Raw genomic sequence first — 19560 nt, 5'->3', positions numbered from 1 at the left:
GGGAAAATGTTAGTTTGAGTCCTATTCTGAATTCAACTTCGTGATGATATTGATTCAAACTGAAGTCAAACTGAATTCAAACTAAATAAAGTGGCCCATGACTTATCTGGTGGAATCCTAATTTAATTCTAATTGGCACTTTGAGTTGTGATCTAACTCAAACCTTTAAGTTGAGTTAAGTAAGGATTATATATAGACAGCATCAGGGGTCCCCAATCTATCGTTCTAACAAATACCTAGCTCCATCGGTGGGAGAGGAAGGGATAGATTGGAAGAGTCCCTGGTTACTTTTAAGCGTGGACTCAAGACTCTCATCGTCTTCAACAATTTGCTATGGCTGGAGGTAAGTGATCCTGCTTTCGCATATAATATACGACATAGATGGCATAATTAAGTTTGATGAAAATCTAATAATATATTGTTACATGTAGTAATTTTTTACCTATTTTTAGGTTGTGTTTGTAAAAGCATGTGATAATGTAAATTGTTTTTAGAGATGTTTCTAAAAACTTTAGAAATATGAATTTGCTCAAAAATTCATGATTTTTAATAATTTTTAAAAATAATTAAAGTGTATATAAAAAAATTACATTGGTTATTTATAATTTAAATAATTTAAAGTCTATAAATATAATAAAAAACTTTGATGGGTATATTAACAAACCCATAATGGTTATTTGTTGAATGAGATGAGTAATGCCTACAAAATAAGAAAAAAAAATTATAGGGGTATATAAACCAAACCCATTTTAGTAATTTACCCTTATTCCATCCATTGATTTAACACCAGTCAACTTAACCATAGGGGCATATAAGCAAATATAATTGATTTGTAGAGTTATACAAGTAAATATTATTTTTATGAGGGTATTTAAGCAAATTCATGATTTTACAAGGGTATGCAAGTAAAAATCCCTATTTTTAAAACCAAGGAAGTTGTTTGGGTTGAAATAAGATTAATTTCTTTATATATTATATAAAAGCTCCTTTATAAGACATATCCGAAGTTATATATGTAGATAATGTGAAATATTTTATCTTTTTAAAAAACATATATTTTTTTAATAAGAACCGGTTATTAAAAAAAAAAAAGTATACATGATAGGATAAAGACGGATAGAATATGAATACTAAATAAAAGTAGAAAATGATATGGTTATGATAAGCTTTTATCTTATGTTCTAGTTGGTGCACAACAGATAAGGTATCAGATATCATTTTGTTATCGTATTTTACATTTGAAGTGGATCAAATAATGACATAGGATAATATGAATTATATATAAATAGACAAAATTACGATATAGTTATATATATATATATATATATATTTTTTGCTTTCATATCGTCGTTCGTAGGCTTCTTGTCCAAAGCCTCTGGTGCAACGTGAGGAAGGGTTTGGAAGGATATTGGAGGGCTCATAAGGTAAGAGTTCTTTGAACCCATGCTTGGGGAGAAGAAATGGAGTAGAGCCAACCTCGTCGTTTGCAACAAGAGGTGAGCTCTCTAACTTTCCTTTTGAATTTCTATTTTCCCTTTTTTGTTTTAATTTTTCATTTGTTTGCGTTTTATGTTTATTTATTTTTATTGCCTTGTAGTTTTTTAATTTAGAATAAAGTATTTGTGCTGGTTTCTTGAGTAGTTGGATGGTGTCTGCTGAAAATATGTAGTATTTGATATGAGAGTGAAGTCAATCCATTGGAGTCTTGATGCTTTTACTAGTTTTATTAGATGAGAAAAAAATTGAAGAAAAAAAAAATGATGAATTCGGAAGATAAAGAGAAAATTATATTGATATAGATTTTAGTGGAAATTGCCAAAAAAACCCTTTAAGTTTGTAAAATTGCCAAAAACACCCCATTAGTTTTTGCAATCCCCAAAAATCCCTCCTTTTAAACTCTATGTTTTTCAAACCCCCAAACCCATGAACGGATGTGAGCGGAGTGAGTTTCAAATTTTTTTGGACAAAAATGCCCTTGCATGGGGAGTCGTGGGTGCAGACCATCTCGGCGATTTGAGAGGAAGTGGGCGGTTTTACGTAGGGTAACCCCGAGACGAATTTATTGGAGCCGTTTAATTGCTTTTTCTCAACTCATGTCTTCACTTTTTCCATTTCCAGTCGTCTCCGAGTTGTCTCTACTGCGTAAGCCTCTGTAATCGGCATTTCATCGCCTTTTTCCCTTTCCACCGGTATCTCAAGGAGAAGTCCTCCATGCAACTAGTTGGCATTTCATCGACTTTGAAATCTAAGGTATTGAGTATGGTTTTTATGTTAAGCTGCTCGTTACAAAGAAAGATTTTTCGGTTTTGTTTGGTGCTCCTATTTTTGTTGGAAGATATTGAAGTCTGTAGGGGGATTTCTCCGCTGGGGTTTTGTTAGTCTGCAGGGAGATTTCTCAGCTAGGGTTTTGTTTTGTTTTGCATTTTCGTATGTATACACTATCGAATTAGTTTTTTCGATTGTTATGATTTGTGTAATATTTATAATGTACATTTCCGCTTTCGTTTGATATGGTTGCGATTTTACAAAATGAGGGTTGACGTTTAAGAAATGAGATGTTACTAGCTTAACATTTGTTGTCCCTGCTTTAAGTATTCTCGTCTGCTTTAACAAAATGGGTCTCTGTTTAACATTTTATATCTCTGTTTAATAACCGAGAGTTTACCGTTTAAAACCTTATATTTCCGCTTAAACTTTTGTCAATACTGCATGTTGAATGTGTTGTTATTGTCGCGAGCTTTGTGATTATGGCGGTCAACCCTAGTTAATGGTCGATGCTATTTGACACCCGAGAGTGGAGACTTTAGTCGAATTGAAAAATAACACGACCCCTCGACATCGGGAGATTATTCGACGGACACCGCTTGCGGCTTCATCGAGCTAGAAGCTATATACCAAGAGAGAGCCCTTCTTGATTCTCTTTTTGCAAAGGTACGATGGTCGCACCAATAAATTCGAGGGATCGGGAAAGCCCGATGAGTTTCGGACCTCAAGATGTGGCCCTCGTGCTTGGTCTGCGTTGCGATGGCGACGCAGTGGTCTTTCGAAGAAGAAAAACCGGTCGGCTCGAAGGGCGGTATCTATCAAAGACCCACGAGAGACACGGAGACTCCATCAAGAGCACTCTGCTGCAACTTGTTCGACTGAGAGGGAAGAAGAAGATAATTTCGTCAAACTCGATGGTGTACCTCATGGGGACGATCCTCTTCCCAAATACATCATGCTCGGTTCCCGAACCGGATCGTTGATTACGTCGATGATCTACCGACCATGGGGTGATACGCATGGGCGCGAGCGACGCACAAGTGGCTTATGGAGGATATTCCATAGCGACCGCCCGAGTGCAAGATAGATGCGCCGGGAAGAAGACCAACACGTGGTACATTAAGGGTTGCTCGGTCGCGCTTAACGTCCCGGTTTTTACTGAGCTGACCGGAACGGGGAAGAAAGTCCGTTTTCGGCAAGATCCCAAGGATGTTGTGCTACGGTGAAAGTACTCACGGAAAGCAAGCGACGGTAGAAAGCGAGCTTGTAATCGCTCGATGGAAAAGAGGTAATAAATCATGGACAATGTTTAACATAAGTCTTTAACGTTTAAACATTTTATTTAGCGTTTAACTTTAGTATTTACCGTTTAACTCTTATTCATACTGGTTTAAATATTTTGTTCTCCGTTTAATTATATTCTATAACGTTTAAATATATAAACACTGCTTTAAATATAGTTTTTATAGTTTAAAATGAATGATTTCAGCTGAAATTGTTTGGTTTACATATGTTAGTTTCGAGATGGTTCCGTGAACGTCGAAGAAGAAATATTTGTTGGGGCCAACCGACGGATGGATGCCATCGCTCCCGAACCACTTGCTCGAAGGCGGGATGAGAGGCGACCTCTATCGTACGCGCTGGGACGCCTGCTCTCCTACTTCCACCCCACCACGCGCACGCATTCCTCGACGCCGGGAGAAGCCCTCCCCTACCCGGCAGATGCAACAACCCCTACCACGACAACGACGGTCCCCGACCATGGCAGCCCCTCCGACGTGTAAGCCCCACCGGTGACATTAGGGCTGAAGATGTCACCGCAACTCTTACGCAGCATGCCAGATATTGATGACCGAAGTTTCTCGACTTGTCGCTCATGTCGGAGGCTGGAAGGACGTTTCACAACCCGATCGCGCCATCCCTCGAAAGAACTGAAGCACCCGGGACGAACGAGGCGTCGGAATTTGACGATGAGGACATCATTGGGAAGGTCATTCCAAGAGACTTGCGAAAAAGAGGAGAACAATACTGCCTCTGTCTCCACCGCCGGTTGACGATGAAACAATAGCAACACCATCGGTGGCGATCGTCGTTGTTGAGAAGGACATCGAGATGATGTGGCCGTTGCCGCGTTGAGAAGGCCGCCGACTCTCTCTCGATGAAATCCTCGACCCGGTGGAACCGGCTGCCGAGATTGCGGCATCAAAGATGGACACGGTTGAGAAGATCGTCGAATCCGTTGCCGTGGCCGTGGACGTGGCCGACAGTATCGCAGCCAAGCAGGACACAATTCCACCACAACAAGAACCATGTAAGGATGTGTCTCAGCGGGTTGATGCTGTCACTGCTCGTCCCCACGCATCGAGCGCGACACAATCCCACAACAAGAACAACCATGTAAGGATGTGTTCGCAGCTGATGTCTGTCGCCATCGTCCCCCGCGATCGAAGGAAGATGTCGCTGAAGACCCCGACCGAGCAACGAGAGAGATGATCAAGGCCAATCAAACATTGGACCGGGGACGGCTCGGAAAGCTTTTTATTCGAAGAAGAAGAAATGGGTTGGTTCGAGTCGTCTTAACAAATACTAGCAGGGAGTTGATGAGGATCTTCCTCAATCGCTCTATGGACGGGTAAGTGTAAAGTTTTTATGATATTGTTTAAAGGTTTTATTATAGTGTTTAACAATTACCTAATAGTGTTTAATACCTTTATGTTATCATTTAATTTGTCTACTTAACATTTAATTATATATAATATCATGTAACAATTGATAATATCATTTAAATATTTATAATATGGTCTTATTATATCTGTTATCGTTTAACCTCAGCACTGTCGTGTGGAAGAATGACGCTGTCAGCACCACACGCGACAAATTATACACGCTGCTTGAGGGGAAGGAGATGGTCACTGATGATGTGATGGACGCTTTCGTATGCATAATACAAAAGTCGCTGAGCAAAGAGCCATATCCTTACAAGAAGCGCGCCTCCATCACCAGACCGCTTGCGCTGTTTATGTCCAAGCAGGAAGACGCACATGACACAATTATGGCTATGATCGGGGATGCTGTGCGCAAACTGCATGAAGTTCAAATTGTCATCCTCCCGATAATCATGAATGGCCACTTCCATGTCGTCGTCCTGGACAATGATAAACAAGAATACATGCATTATTCTTCATGTCCGGGGTACGATAAGGACGCGTTGGACATGGTAAGTTCTTTAATTATGTCATATTAATATCTGTTTGGTATTTAAATCGCTATTCTAATCTCGACTTGCATATCTCGACAGCGGAATCTATTCGACAATTGTGCACTCGTGCACGACATAGAAACCCCACGCCAAAAACAAGGAAGCGTCGATTGCGCCGTCTACGTCATGCGTTTTATCGAGCAATTACTCTGGGGTGAGAAGTTACGGCCACCAGCAGACGGGACGTTCCTTACCCTCAGATACGGTATGTTACCCGCGATACTTAAGGAGGGAGGGCGCTGGCCATCCATGACAAAGGGGTCGCCATGGCAGGGTTAAATTTTTGTTTTTCAAGAACATGTCCTCGTATATCCCGAATGTCAATTTTATTTTTCGAATGTAAATCGGACAAATTCAATTCATTGTTTTCGTGTTCAAGAGCATGACTTGTATATGTTAATGTAAATTTTTGTTTGTTTTGAATTGTAAAGCGAGGTTAAATTCCATTCGGGCTTTCATTTCATTGTTTAATTTACGTTCTAATTGTGTACATTTCACTTTCATTGTTTAAATATACAATATATCGCTTTAAAACATCGCTTTTAAATATTTCAAAAATACGATGTACACGCTTTAAAAATAACACTTGCCTCTGCTTTAACTAAATGCATTCATTGTTTAAATAAATATGGGAAGTTGCCCATCAATAACTTGTATATCTCAATGTAAAGTTTGTTTGTTTTCAATTGTAAGGCAGGTTAAATTTCATTCAGTTTCATTTCATTGTTTAATTTAACTAAAGCCTATATCATGTAAATAATATGTTATTGTTTAAATAATGGTTAACTGTTTAACTAAAGTCTATATCATGTAAATAATATGTTATTGTTTAAATTGAATGCTTTTCAACGACATCGCGTTGAAGATGGGTACCTCACGGGTCATTTCGCTTAAAACATCTTTACGTATTTTCTTAAACACCGTTGTCATTGTTTAAAGAGTAACTAGAGTATTGTTTAACTTTTTCTATTGTTTACACCGCTGTCATTGTTTAAAGAGTAACTTTTTCTTAAACACCGTTGTCATCTGCTTTAAACATATTTACGTATTTTTCTATTGTTTTACAATGACGCTCTTTTGTTTCCCACATTGTTTGTTTTTACTAGGTCTATGTTTAAATTTCGTAAGTTCACGATCAAATAAAGCTTGTTTCGCTTTTATTTATAAAAAGATTTACAACATTTACAACATTTACAACGTCCGCTCGGACTTTTGGACACTCACGACTGACCCTCGTATAACGAAACAAGTGTCTCGTGACATTCGAATGCTCACAGCGGTTTGCATAACATGCGCATCAACTGAACCTCGCACAACGTATAACATTAAAAAAAGGTTAAACAACACACATTCATAAAAAGCGACTATTAATCAATGTGTCATGGTCGGGACTTAAACGAAGATCCTGATAGTTAAACACAGAATGTAATAGTTGTACACTGACGTAATGTTCTTAAATGGTAACAGAAAGTCTCAAGTGATAAATATCAACCCTCGTCTTAAAGGATGTTTTTCGATCTCCTCCTCTAGAGAATCCTCCGCAATCACGAAATACGTGAAAAATTTCTTTTTCTTACCCAAGTCGAAATGCTCGCTTAATTGCTCGCCCGTCATCCACACTGAAGAATCCTCTCGCGATTCAGTGCAATTATGAGAGCATTTCGACTCAAGGTGAAAAAGATAGTTTAACTTGTTGCGTGATCGCGGCTAAATGATTCTCAAGATAAGGGAAGAAGGTTCACGAAACATCCTTTCGGGATAGAGTGGTTGTCCATGGGAAGAGGAGGGACGAGGAGGAGGAGGAGGATGATGAGGACGACGAGGAGTGGTTGTCCATGGGGAGTGGTTCTTTCCGGTTATTTATGGTGTGAATTCCACAGCGTGTCGACTCTTCATATCCGAGAAAAAAAGTTAAACGCACGATGGCCGACATCGATCGATGAGAACGAACGGGATGTTCGGAAAATTATGTTACCGTGCATAAATTTTAATGCCGTCATTAATTCTTATGCACGGGATACCATAACCTTGCCACCTGCCAGCAATTCAGATCAAACGAAAAAGATCACCGTTTTACGCAGAGACTTTGAGAATTTACACGTTAATATGAATAGTTATACATGTAAAGATAACGTTAAACGGAGATGGGAAGTATTACACGGATATGACAATTATTAAACATATTAGTAAAATATTTAAACGTTAAACCAAGCAGAAAGTCCTTCGAAAAGGTTGAACATGATGTGATTTGGCGCTTTCCTTTCCCACCATTTTCGTGGGCCAAAAATGGGATTTCACAACATGGACCCATTTGAAGTGAATCGGTAGGGGGTAAAAGGGAAGTTAAACACTAACTGAAGGGTACGTCCGGGGTGTGCAAAAGTAGGAGGGGGTTTTTGGGAAGTTTTGAAAATTACGAGGGGTGAACAGTAATTTTTCCTAGATTTTATCCACTTCTATTTTTCATTTGCTTGTCCATCTTGTCGTCTTCTTTTATTCATACACAAGAAAACATATATACTTGCCTCTTTTTTTTTCTTTTTTTTTTATCTCAATCCAAATTTGAAGCACACTCTATTGATTATAGATCCGATGTTTTGAACTTTGTGACTTTTTGCAGCATGAACAAGCCTAGTAAATTTTGTTTGTTCACTTAGTCCTTTTGTCCTGTTTGTATGCCTGTTGCTTTTATGTTTTCTTAGTTTATAATTATTATTTTTTATGATTATTTGACAAGATTTGGATGTTTTAGGTAAGAATGTGATGTCTTCAATATGCGAATGAAGTCAATAAGTGGAAAGTTAATGGCTTTGACAGTTAATATTAAGATTAGTGATTGTTTGTGTTGTGTGCCTGTGTGCACCTAGAGCTGTCAAAATGGGCCTAACCCGTCGGGCCGGCCCGCCCCGCCAACAAAAATTGGCAGGTTGGGTTGGGCCTTTTGTAGGCCCATTTGGAAGCGGGCCAACACGGGTCAACCCGTTTGGGTTAGGGCTATGGGCGGGAGGGTGTGGGGGGTGGCGGGCCCACCCCTTTAATTTACTAAAAAAAAATTTTAAAAAAAAAAAGATTAAATGAGGATAAATGTTTTAGGTGCTTTACATAACACAATAATTATGATGGAAATTTTTGAATGTTGGGTTAATTGGTTAACTTTCTTGGATATGTTGTTATTTACTTGTTTTATTATTTTTAGTTGTGTGATTTATTATAACCTCATATATAAAATATTTTTTGAAATATGTGTTTTATATTATGTTTTGTGCCTTAATAAATATCTTTTGGTTTGTTAAAAAAAATAATCAATATATAAAATATATAATTTTTTTAAATATTTTTATATTTTTTTAGTGGGTCGACCCGCTCAACCAGCCCAACCCAAGGTGGGTTGGGTCGGGTTAGATTTTGCAACTCGCCAAATGGCGGGCTGCCCTAACCCGCCCGCCAAATGGCGGGTTTTGTAGCTCAGCGGGCCGGCCCGCCCCACCGGCCCGTTTTGACAGGTCTATGTGCACCTTCGTGGACATGTGATGGTGTCTCCATATTTATTTGTTTTTTAATTGGAATCTATTGATTGTGTTGATTTCTACACTTTTGCTTGCTTTTTAAGATTTTGCATTCCACCAACTATTATTAATTTAATGATATTTATGGACATCTCATTGAAAGTGCACTTATGTTTTAGTACATGCGTGTTATAAAAGCGGTCTTGCATCCCTATTAGAGAAACAAAGAAAAAATCCAACCCAAACAAGAGAGATCTTGAGAAGGGAACTTTTTATAGCTATTCTTGAAACATTAAGAGCTTGAGAGTTAATTACTTCAGGTTTTATTTTATTTTTATTTTTTTTAGGCTTGTTTATGTTGTCATTTTATTTTTTATTTTTAGTTTGATTTCATAACAGATAAATTTTATGTGTTTGATATCATTTTAGATTTTGAGGTTCCGTTACTTTGTCATTGATTTCAAGGACATTCTAATTTTAGATTTTGGTGTATTAATGTAAGACATAATTAGTAAAATCATAATTTCATTCTTGCTATTTTTGCAGGGGTTGTTGGATGTATGTCACAAATGGTGGTTCAAGGTTGAATGATTTTAAAAAACATTGAATTTACTTTTTTTGATGAATTATGTGTTTTGATTTCATGCAAGGGAACAATGTTATCTTCTTTTAACTTGATGACAATATGTAGTTCTTGTTAACTTGAAACAATATCTAGATCTCTTTTATGTTACAATGTTGGAGCAATGTGTATGTTGCTTAATTTGATGAAACTATATGTCTTTATGGTTTATTTTGATGAAAATTGTGTATTTTGGTGGTATTATGGAAATTGTTTTGCTCATTTTATGGTTTATTTTATGCTTATGTTTTATAATGGCTCGTGCTATAGTATTTTTTTTTTTTTATTATTTTGATGAATTTTTTTGTTGGAATGATAAAGGCCCAAACCTTGAATTTGGATTAGTTGTGCAAAAACTTAAATAAAAATATTCCAAATGGCTATGTTTTTTGTGTTTGAATTAAAACAAATAAAGGGTATTTTGATAATAACAATACATAACATTACTTTCTTTTACTTCCAAATTAAATACAAAATGGTGAAAACCCTTACTTTACCTTACCTTCCCCCCAAGGAAGGTATGGATTCAATTATTCCCTTTCCTTCCCTTCCTTTCCATTACATTATGAACCCACCCCTCACTCCATCTAAACAAGCGAGAAATGAGCAAGAGAAACAAAATGAAGGGCAAAAAAATAAATTTAATTTTTTAATCTATTCTACCAATTTCTATCCTAACCCTCCCCATGTTGGCTCTCCAAATTAAATAAGAGTTATCATATCCTATCTTTCTCATCATGTCCACTAAATGGACTCTAAGTAGTAATATTAATATTATAATACGAGATGGCATTATATTTTAGAAGAACAACATTATCAACATATATTAGAATGTTCACATATTAGGAATATCATGATTGATAAAAATGTTTTTATTATTATTATTATTATTATTATTATTATTATTATTATTATTATTATTATTATTTAACAAAGTGGACAAGTCACGTGTCAAGAGCGTGCACACCATCGAAAATTAATCGTTCAGCTCGTGCACATTAATTGAGCGGACATGTGGATTGGACTGCAAGCCCACTCCCACAGCTGGTAAGCTTTTTTGGCACCATTGCCTTCGGTGCGTTTTGAACTTTCTCAATGAAAATTCCCATAAGACATCTTTTCACACTAGAATTAGTACCACTAGACCAAAGACCCTTTGGTATTGATAAAAATGTATTTAATAACAAATTTTATCGAAGAATTAACTAGAATGATAAGCAGAAGGAAACCATAAATAAATTTTGTGAAAAGTGAATAAATGACAAAAACTTGAATTAAGATAAACCAAATTTACAAACAATGAGGGTACAACGACAAGGGGAGGGAAATATAATGGAAACAACAAAAACAAAAAAACAAAAAGAAATTCGCTAGGAGTAGAAAAAGAACAACAGAAATATAGAGAAACAGATAACATAGCCAAAAACAAGCCTACTAGCATAAAAGAAAAGGGGTCTTCTACTAGAAAAGCTTACTAGACAGTGACAACGTGATCAATCAGACTCCTTAGGGGGATAGGACTCGCCTAGGTCGCCATCTTCTCTCTTGTAGAATCCCTAAGAACTCCAAGCTCTGTTTGACCATGGAAGTCAAGTCCACTAACTTCATTCTTTTTTATTCTAGAGCTACAAAAACCAAGATAAGAACATATAATTAGTTTTTGCCATGATCGAACAAGTCATAAGAGAGAAGTGCTTGATTAGATCATTTCTTTTAAACCGGATGTTTTAAACAATTGATCTCCATAATGAATCCCTGATTTCTTTTTTCAGACCCAGGAGACTAATTCTCCACGGACCTCAAAGATTGTTAATGGATCTTGGTAGCTTATGAAGTTTGAGAAGACAAAGAAATGGCAAAGTTGCACTAACAACAGAAGAAAGAGGTGATGCACTGATTCTATATCATTGTATGACACGTAATACATGTGAAAGTGGGTAGTCTATTGCAACCTCTTGCCGTAAGATTTTCAGATTTTGTTGTTCTAAGCCATCCACATTAATTAATTTTTACGGGGCAAGGGCATTTTTAAATTAGTAAAGTAATATTGGGTCAGTAATTGAGATTGATTATTGAATATACAGTAATTTGACAAAAAAAACCTAAAATTAATGGGATTAGAGATACCAATGATTCCCTAATTTTGGTTATATGTTCATTTTTACCATTAAACTAGAAAAATTTTGTTTTAACTCTTAAATTATAAAATAACTTATTTTAATTTCTGAATTTTAAGAAAATGTTCATTGTAGCCATTTCGTCTATTTTATTTATTTGTAGATACTAAAATAGTAGACAAGGCTGAAGTTGACAACCTAATGTCGTATTTTACCATATTATTAATAATATACACATACATATTATTTTTAAAAAAATACATACTAATTAAAAAATAATAATTATGCCCAATTAAGAGCTTATGGTCAACTTAGTATCTGCAAAAGCTAAAATTAGAAATAAAAGTAATAACAAATATTAGAATTTCTATCAATATATATATTTTATTTCAAATTTTATTTTATTATTTTTTTTCTTTTAAGTACTAAATCAAAACCAAGTTGATGTTGTCAAAGCCAATGACTATTAACATTAGATTTTCTATACAGGATGTTTGTCGATATAAATTTTAAGTTTTTATAAAATGGGAATATAAGTTTATAAAACTCAACTTTTTGTATGTTCTCGTTATTGAAGACGTAATTTGTTTATATTTATTAAAATATATACATATATAGCTCATGTCTCAGATTCACCAAGCCCATCAAGTGGGCCCCTGAAAAATGGACGGACACGATGGCCTTATCCCAAGCTAGCTTCCCTGCAATCCGTCCCAACAAAGAGCCTCGCAAAACTGCAAGCTCGAAGCGCTGAGCGAACCATGGCGTTATCGCTCGTATCCTCCCCGACCGCGTCGCTAACTCTTCTCGGCGGTGCCAGAGCCATCACGCCGAACTCTATCTCCCTTCCCAGGATTCCAATGCGCTCTCCTCCTCCCTTCCGCAGTTCCTTCTTCTCCTCCACTTCTGCCTCCCTCTCCTTCACCTCATCTTTCTCCGGTAATTCAAATTCCAGCCTTTATTACTTAATGCACATCATGTGTTTGTCTTAATGCCTAGGAGAAAGTTTTAGTTGCTTTGCTTGATGTTGCTTGTATTTCAGCCAATTATTTGAATTCCGAGCATTTTTTTGAAAAATTTTGATGTTCTATTGTTGTGATTAAACTGCCACTAATTCATTTTTTGAAGGGGTAATAGTGTTATGAGAGTGCAAAGGGGATGTCTTTCTAAAGATTGTAGGTTTTGACAAGGATAAATAATCTTAGAGTTTGTTGCATTTGTGAATTTTCCTTGGAGATTGTGATGTCTGTTTTTCAGAGTGTATGATAAGGTATCGCTGCAATTTGGATGCTACACTATGGACCATGCTGCTTTTATTACTCTGCAAAATGTCTGTATGTGTGTAAACGAAGTTTTTAGCTTCAGTGATGTGCCAATTGGTAATACTGCAAACATTGATGGTCATTGTGCTCTCAATACTTCTGCAGTATGTTTTTAGGTGTAAAAAAGTTTTTTTTCCTCTTTATAATCTCAATAAAAGGCTATTTTAGGATTGTCTAGGGAGATAGGTAATGCTGCAAGGGGAATATCAGACTACTGGTGTTGCTCTTAATACTTTTTCAATATTTTTGTAGGTATGAAATGGAGCTTTCTTTTATTCTAGAAAATATGTTCCTGCAGAGGTAATGCTGCAATTGAAATGTCACTGTTGTAATATGTATTAAGGTATTAAAGCATTATCATTTTTAAATGTCAGTTTGCTGAATTTGGAGTATTTAGATAGGGGATCAGGCAATGCTGGTGATTCTGATGCCACACTGTTGTGTCTATTGGTTATTATCACTTTTGGATGTGTGCTTGTATGCGTTAAGAAGGTTGATTTGAGATTCAATGTGAATAAAGGGGTGATGTTTATTGCAATGATTGTTTATTGGAAAACTTTAGTTCCTTTTAACAAGCTTAGGATGGATGTTATCTTGCTGGAGATAAACTTCTTTGGTTGCCGTTTTGGAGTTCAATATCTATAAAATGCAACTTTTATTGCATAAGTTAGTTCTTGAGACAGTTGCTTACTCTCTTGCTATGAGGTGGTAGAATAAGTAGGATTAAGAGGATGATAATTGCCATTCCTATCTGTGCAAACTTCCAGATTTGTGAGTGAAAAGGAAACATCAATAAGATTTGGAAACAAACATTTTATAGCTAGAAAGAAAAATGTGAGTTTTGTGGCATCAATATGAGGTCTTTGCTAAATAGTTGTGGGGGTAAGGTAACATGGTCATGCTTTAGAAAGGAGTAATTGTTATATTGTTACTGTGTTTAGAATTATTGATCTGAATTTTTTTGCTTCTGCACTATATAGCAGGCAAAAGGATGCGCTACGGATCACCTGGCTCAGTTGTCGTATATAGTACACATACCAGCATAGAGCTGTTATCACTTAAGGTCTCATTGCTATGCAAGATGTGAGCTAAAGTAAAGGTGGTTCAAAGGATTGATTATGTGGGTAGTCGGTGATAACAAATACCTTTTCTCCCTCAACCCATTTACATTGAACCGCTGACAGTATTTTTCTCACATACAAGTTTTTCAACTTTATTGTTAAATGAGTTAGTCTTAGGGCTTAGAAGTGTATAACAGTTAGATTTTTCTAAGGATGCTTTGCATTTGTTAGTAATTGATAGCTGATACTCCTTATTGCGAAATGCACAAATTGAAGCATCTGTCAAAAGGTGAGATTGCCAAGATCACTCATTTTCAGTTCATTTGAGTGTGGCTGGAAATGATAAAATATAGATGTAAATCATGTCTCATTATACTTTATTAACCATACCTTTTGGGGTTTGAACAAAATTACATATGATAACAAGTGGCAATGTCTTGATGTCTAACCGTTGGATTGTAACTATTCTAACTTTCTCTGTAAATGAATGTCCAGGCTTGTCCTTGGGAATTGACTTGGGTTTCAACAAGGTGGTGATTGAAAAACGCCGCGGTTTCCAGGTGAGGGCAGGAAAGCCTGCTCTATGTCAGACTAAAAGATCAAGATCTCGGAAATCACTTGCTCGAACTCATGGTTTTCGCAGAAGAATGAGGACTCCTGGCGGGAGAGCGATATTACAGCGAAGACGAGCAAAGGGAAGGAAAGTTCTCTGCACTAAATCATATCCAAACAGTGGAAAAAGGGCTTAATGACTTGACAAAATTCCTGTTTGAATGAGTTAGTTGTCTGTGATCCTATGTCCGGAACTCTTCGCTCACAAGGATTTGTACCTCATCAATGCATGTTTTACATTTATTCTTGTCTTCTGAATGTTTTAAACAAATTGATAGATTTGCTTCTTGTGTGAAACACAGTCCTGCATTGTTTTTAAGCTTGAGTTCTACTTTGTGGTGAAATGGACTTTCGGACCTAAGGAAAATTTTTTTGCAGATATAACCCCGGATAATTGTGATATTGGTAATGCACCATTATGTTAGCTTCCCAAAATGGTGATTTTTGCATATACCTATCTTAAAGTTGAACCATATAATCATGGATTACAGTAACCTGTAGGATAAAAATCGAAAATAGATATTGAGAATTAAATGATTTTTTGACCATTCATTTCTTGTTGACATTTATGATCTTTTCTCTATCTTTAAAATTTGCATAAAATATAAAACTCTTGTTTTTTTAATATTTTATCTTAAATTTAGGTTTTTTAGTTAATGTATATAAGTCATAACTTTCAACTATTGTCAAGAGAGAGAGAGTTGAACACTAGACCTCTTATTTAGGAGAAAAATGAGTTACCACTCTCTTATTATATAATTAATATTATTTAACTCTTGATTCATAAGTTTTGTATTTGGATAAATTAGAAAGATAGAAAACTGGACAGAGGCTTCAACAAATATCATAATTATGATTCAAATAGTCATAGTATAGATTTTGGGCGTGCTCATGACAAAAAAAATTGGGCAGAGGCTTCAACAGATATCATAATTATGATTCAGACAATCATCATATAGATTTTGGTGGTGCTCATGATATCAGAAAGTCGCAGTATAGATTTTGGCGGTGCTCATGATAGAAAACATGACAGAGACTTCAATAGATGTCACAATTATGATTCAGGGAGTCATGGTATAAATTTTGGTCATGCTCATGACAAAACTGGACAGAGGTTTAACAGATATCACAATTATGATTCAAGGAGCCATGGTATAGATTTTAGCCATGCTGATGACAAAGAACTGGACATAAGCTTCAACAGAAATTACAATTATATTTCAGGGAGTGGTGATATAGATTTTGGGCGTGCTCATGATAGAGAATTGGACAGAGACTTCAATAGATATCATAATTACTATTCAGACAGCCATGGTATAGATTTTGGGTGTGCTCATGACAAATAACTGGATAGAGGCTTCTATTATAATTATGATTCAGATAGTCGTTATATAGATTTTGGCGGTGCTTTTGATAGAGAACGGGATAGAGACTTCAACAGATATCATAATTATGATTCAGAAAGTCGATAGATTTTGGCTATGCTCACAATAGAGAACATGGCAAAGACTTCAATAGATATCACAATTATGATTCAGAGAGTCATAATATAGATTTTGATCGTGCTCATGATAGTGAAAAAGACAAAGGCTTCAAGAGATATCACAATTATGATTCAAAAAGTTATGGTATAGATTTTGGGCGTGCTCATAATAGAAAACTGGACAGAGGCTTCAACAGATATCACAATTATGATTTAGGGAGTCGTGGTATAAATTTTAGGCGTGCTTATGATAGAGAACTGAATAGAGGCTTCAACAAATATCACAATTATGATTCAAATAGTTATGGTATAGATTTTGGGCTTGCTCATGACAAAGAACTGGACAAAAGGCTTCAACATATATCATAATTATGATTCAGAAAGTCATATAAATTTTGGGCGTGGTCATGATAGACTACTAGACAGAGACATCAACTGGATAGAGCCTTTAACAGATATCATAATAATGATTCAGGGAGTTGTATAGATTTTGGGTGTGTTCATGATAGAGAAGTGGATAGAGGCTTTAACAAATATTATAATTATGATTCAGACACTCATGGTATAGATTTTGGTCGTGCTCATGATAAAGAACTAGACAGAGGCTTCAACAGATATCAAAATTATGATTTAGAAAGTTGTTGTATAGACTTTGGGCGTGCTCATAATAGAAAACTGGACAAAGACTTCAACAGATATCACAATTATGATGCGGAGAATTGTGGGATAGATTTTGGCCATGCTCATGATAGAGAACTGGATAGAGGTTTTAACAAATATCATAATTACTATTCAGGGAGTCATGGTATAGATTTTGGCGGTGCTCATGACTGATAATTGAATAGAGGCTTCAACAAATATAACAATTATGATTTAGGGAGTCGTGGTATAGATTTTTGGTGTGCTCATGACAGAGAATGGATAGAGGCTTCAATAGATATCACAATTATGATTTAGGCAATCATGGTATAGATTGTAGTTATGCTCATTGAAAAAGTAAGAAACACACAAGATAGAAGAAAATGATTGTAGCCCTATGTTATTATCACATCGGGTTTAGATAAATATTTATATTGTGTTTCTGGATAAGCTACAATGGTTGTTACCTACATTACAGGCATACTTTGTAACTGAATAGAATCATAAGAAGATCACTGACATAGCTTTATCCTAAATAATAGGAATAGCTAGAGAATAAGTCATATTGTTTAGCATTCCCCTTCAATCATAACCATGTGGTAACTAGGTTAAGATTGTTCTTCAGGTTAATGAAGTGCGGAGTTACTAAAGCCTTTGTGAATATATCAGCAACTTGATCTTGAGAGGAAATGAACCTGATCTTCAACAATTTGGGGGCCATCCATTCTCTGACAAAGTGATAGTCTACCTCAATATGTTTGGTACGTGCATGAAAAACTGGGTTTGCTGTGAGATAAACAGCCCCCAAGTTATCACACCATAGAATTGGTGACCTCCTCTATGATACCTTCAATTCTTATAGCAATGATTGTAACCATATAACCTCTGTTGTAGTAATTGCTACAAATTTATACTCAGCTTCATTACTAGATCTGGATATAGTAGCCTACTTCCTTGAACTCCATGAAATGAGATTTGATCAAAAATGCATTGCATAGCCACCAGTTGATCTTCTGTCATCACTATAACATGTCCAATCAGCATCTAAAAAAGCACTCAGTAGAGTTGAAGAACACTTTTGAATCTTTAGTCCTATTGTACTTGTGAATTTGAGATATCTGATAATTCTCTTAACTGCAATAAGGTGCTAATTGGTTGGAGCTAGTAGATCTTGACAAACCTTGTTGATTGAATATGAAATATCGGTCTCAGTGAGAGTCAAGCATCGTAAAAGCTCCAACTAGACTTCGATATATGGTAACTTCTTCGCATTGAGAGGGATCTCCTTCAACCTTGGACAGCCTCTCTAAACATTTTATAGGAGTAGTATTTGGTTTTTAGTTGATCATATTTGCCTTGTGAAGCAAATTTTTACGTGTGACTTACAGCGTATCGGTGTTTAGCCATATTGCGTCATTTTCACTTCAATTCCCAGAAAGTAATGCATATCTCCCAAGTATTTAATTACAAAATCTTCTTTCAATTTCTTTAGAAGTGCATTAGTAGCATTAGAAGAACTACTAGCCACTATTATGTCATCAACATAAATCAACATATAAATAGTAGATCGCTTTTACTATGGTATATGAATAGAGATTATCGGGGCTTGGATGCCACAAATCCCTAGGCTGCTGTAGCTTACCACTAAGCCTTGAGTACCAAGCTCTAGGAGCTTGTTTTAATCCATAAATGGCCTTGTCTAGTTTACGAAATAGTCGAGGTGTTGGCATGAAACAAAAACTAGGGGTTGCTTCATGTACACTTTCCTCCCTCTAAATACCCATGCAGAAAAGCATTTTGAACATCTAGTTGTTTGAGTTGCCATCCCCTTGACACAACTATTGACAAACTAAGGCATATTGTAGTATATTTAAGGTCAAAATATCAAAATGGTCCCTCTATTTTTACGCTTTTTCCATTTTTAGTCCCTCTAATATGAAATTACGCCATTTTTGGTCCTCAGTATTAGCATTTTTATCTTTTTGGTCCCTCTAATTGAGATCTCGCTCTTTTTGGTCCTTCCGGTTGATGAATTATAGGGACTAAAAAGGATGAAAAAATGCCATGAACAGTATACGTGATTAAAAGTCGGTACTAACTCAGGACGAAAAATGTGCAAATATAAGGACCAAAAGGATGGATTTTATATTAGAGAGCTAAAAAGGATGGAAAAATGAAAAAAATAGAGGACCATTTTGATATTTTATACCCAAAATTTAACTACGAGGACTGAAAGTGTCTTCAGTGAAGTAACCTATACTTTTTGTTTGAAGCCTTTTGCAAGTAGCCGTGCCTTGTATCTTTCGATATGATCATCATCCATCCTTTTGATTTTGAAAATCCATTTACAATCAATGATATTGATGCCTGGCCTTGGTGGAGTCGGATGCCATGTATTGTTCTTGACAAAGAGCCATATACTCCTCACTCATAGCTTGCGTCCCATTATGGTTCTCGAAGAGCCTCAACATGATCCAATCGGTTTAGTGGCTATTATGGTGTTGAATGCCTTTTTGTATAGAACTACTGCTATCATTGAATTGCCTAGGTTTAGGGGTGGCAAAACGGGTTAGTCGGTCGGTTCGTGTCGGGTCGACCCGTGAACCGACATACCATTAACTACTACACGATTATTAAATGGGTTATTTTGTAGAACACCTAACACGACACGTTT

At 36.1% G+C, this 19560-nt stretch overlaps 2 protein-coding genes across 2 annotated transcripts; both read left to right on the top strand.

Annotated features, from left to right (window-relative positions):
* Positions 1-12440: 12440 nt before the first annotated feature.
* LOC120263004 (50S ribosomal protein L34, chloroplastic) lies at positions 12441-15083 on the top strand. The gene is made up of 2 exons (XM_039270931.1): positions 12441-12708; positions 14648-15083. Exons 1-2 carry the CDS (start codon positions 12531-12533, stop codon positions 14899-14901), a joined length of 432 nt encoding a protein of 143 aa, XP_039126865.1. The 5' UTR covers positions 12441-12530; the 3' UTR covers positions 14902-15083.
* Positions 15084-15738: 655 nt separating this feature from the next.
* Positions 15739-17081, top strand: LOC120263179. The gene is made up of 3 exons (XM_039271068.1): positions 15739-16091; positions 16226-16554; positions 16723-17081. The coding sequence occupies exons 1-3, from the start codon at positions 15739-15741 to the stop codon at positions 17079-17081; spliced, it is 1041 nt and encodes a 346-aa protein (XP_039127002.1).
* Positions 17082-19560: the final 2479 nt, after the last annotated feature.

The sequence above is a fragment of the Dioscorea cayenensis genome, chromosome 6, assembly GCF_009730915.1.
Source record: "Dioscorea cayenensis subsp. rotundata cultivar TDr96_F1 chromosome 6, TDr96_F1_v2_PseudoChromosome.rev07_lg8_w22 25.fasta, whole genome shotgun sequence".
In the NCBI taxonomy this organism is placed as follows: Eukaryota; Viridiplantae; Streptophyta; class Magnoliopsida; order Dioscoreales; family Dioscoreaceae; genus Dioscorea; species Dioscorea cayenensis.
This window is presented reverse-complemented; position numbering and strand designations above follow the sequence as displayed.

Bases quoted from the DNA above. Each gene is read 5' to 3' on its own strand.
- LOC120263004 (XM_039270931.1), top strand. From the start codon at position 12,531: ATGGCGTTATCGCTCGTATCCTCCCCGACCGCGTCGCTAACTCTTCTC. The intron at 12,709-14,647 runs GTAATTCAAATT...ATGAATGTCCAG, and splicing joins CTTCACCTCATCTTTCTCCG to GCTTGTCCTTGGGAATTGAC.
- LOC120263179 (XM_039271068.1), top strand. From the start codon at position 15,739: ATGATATCAGAAAGTCGCAGTATAGATTTTGGCGGTGCTCATGATAGA. The intron at 16,092-16,225 runs GTGTGCTCATGA...ATTATGATTCAG, and splicing joins AGCCATGGTATAGATTTTGG to AAAGTCGATAGATTTTGGCT. The intron at 16,555-16,722 runs GTATAGATTTTG...ATAATGATTCAG, and splicing joins TTATGATTCAAATAGTTATG to GGAGTTGTATAGATTTTGGG.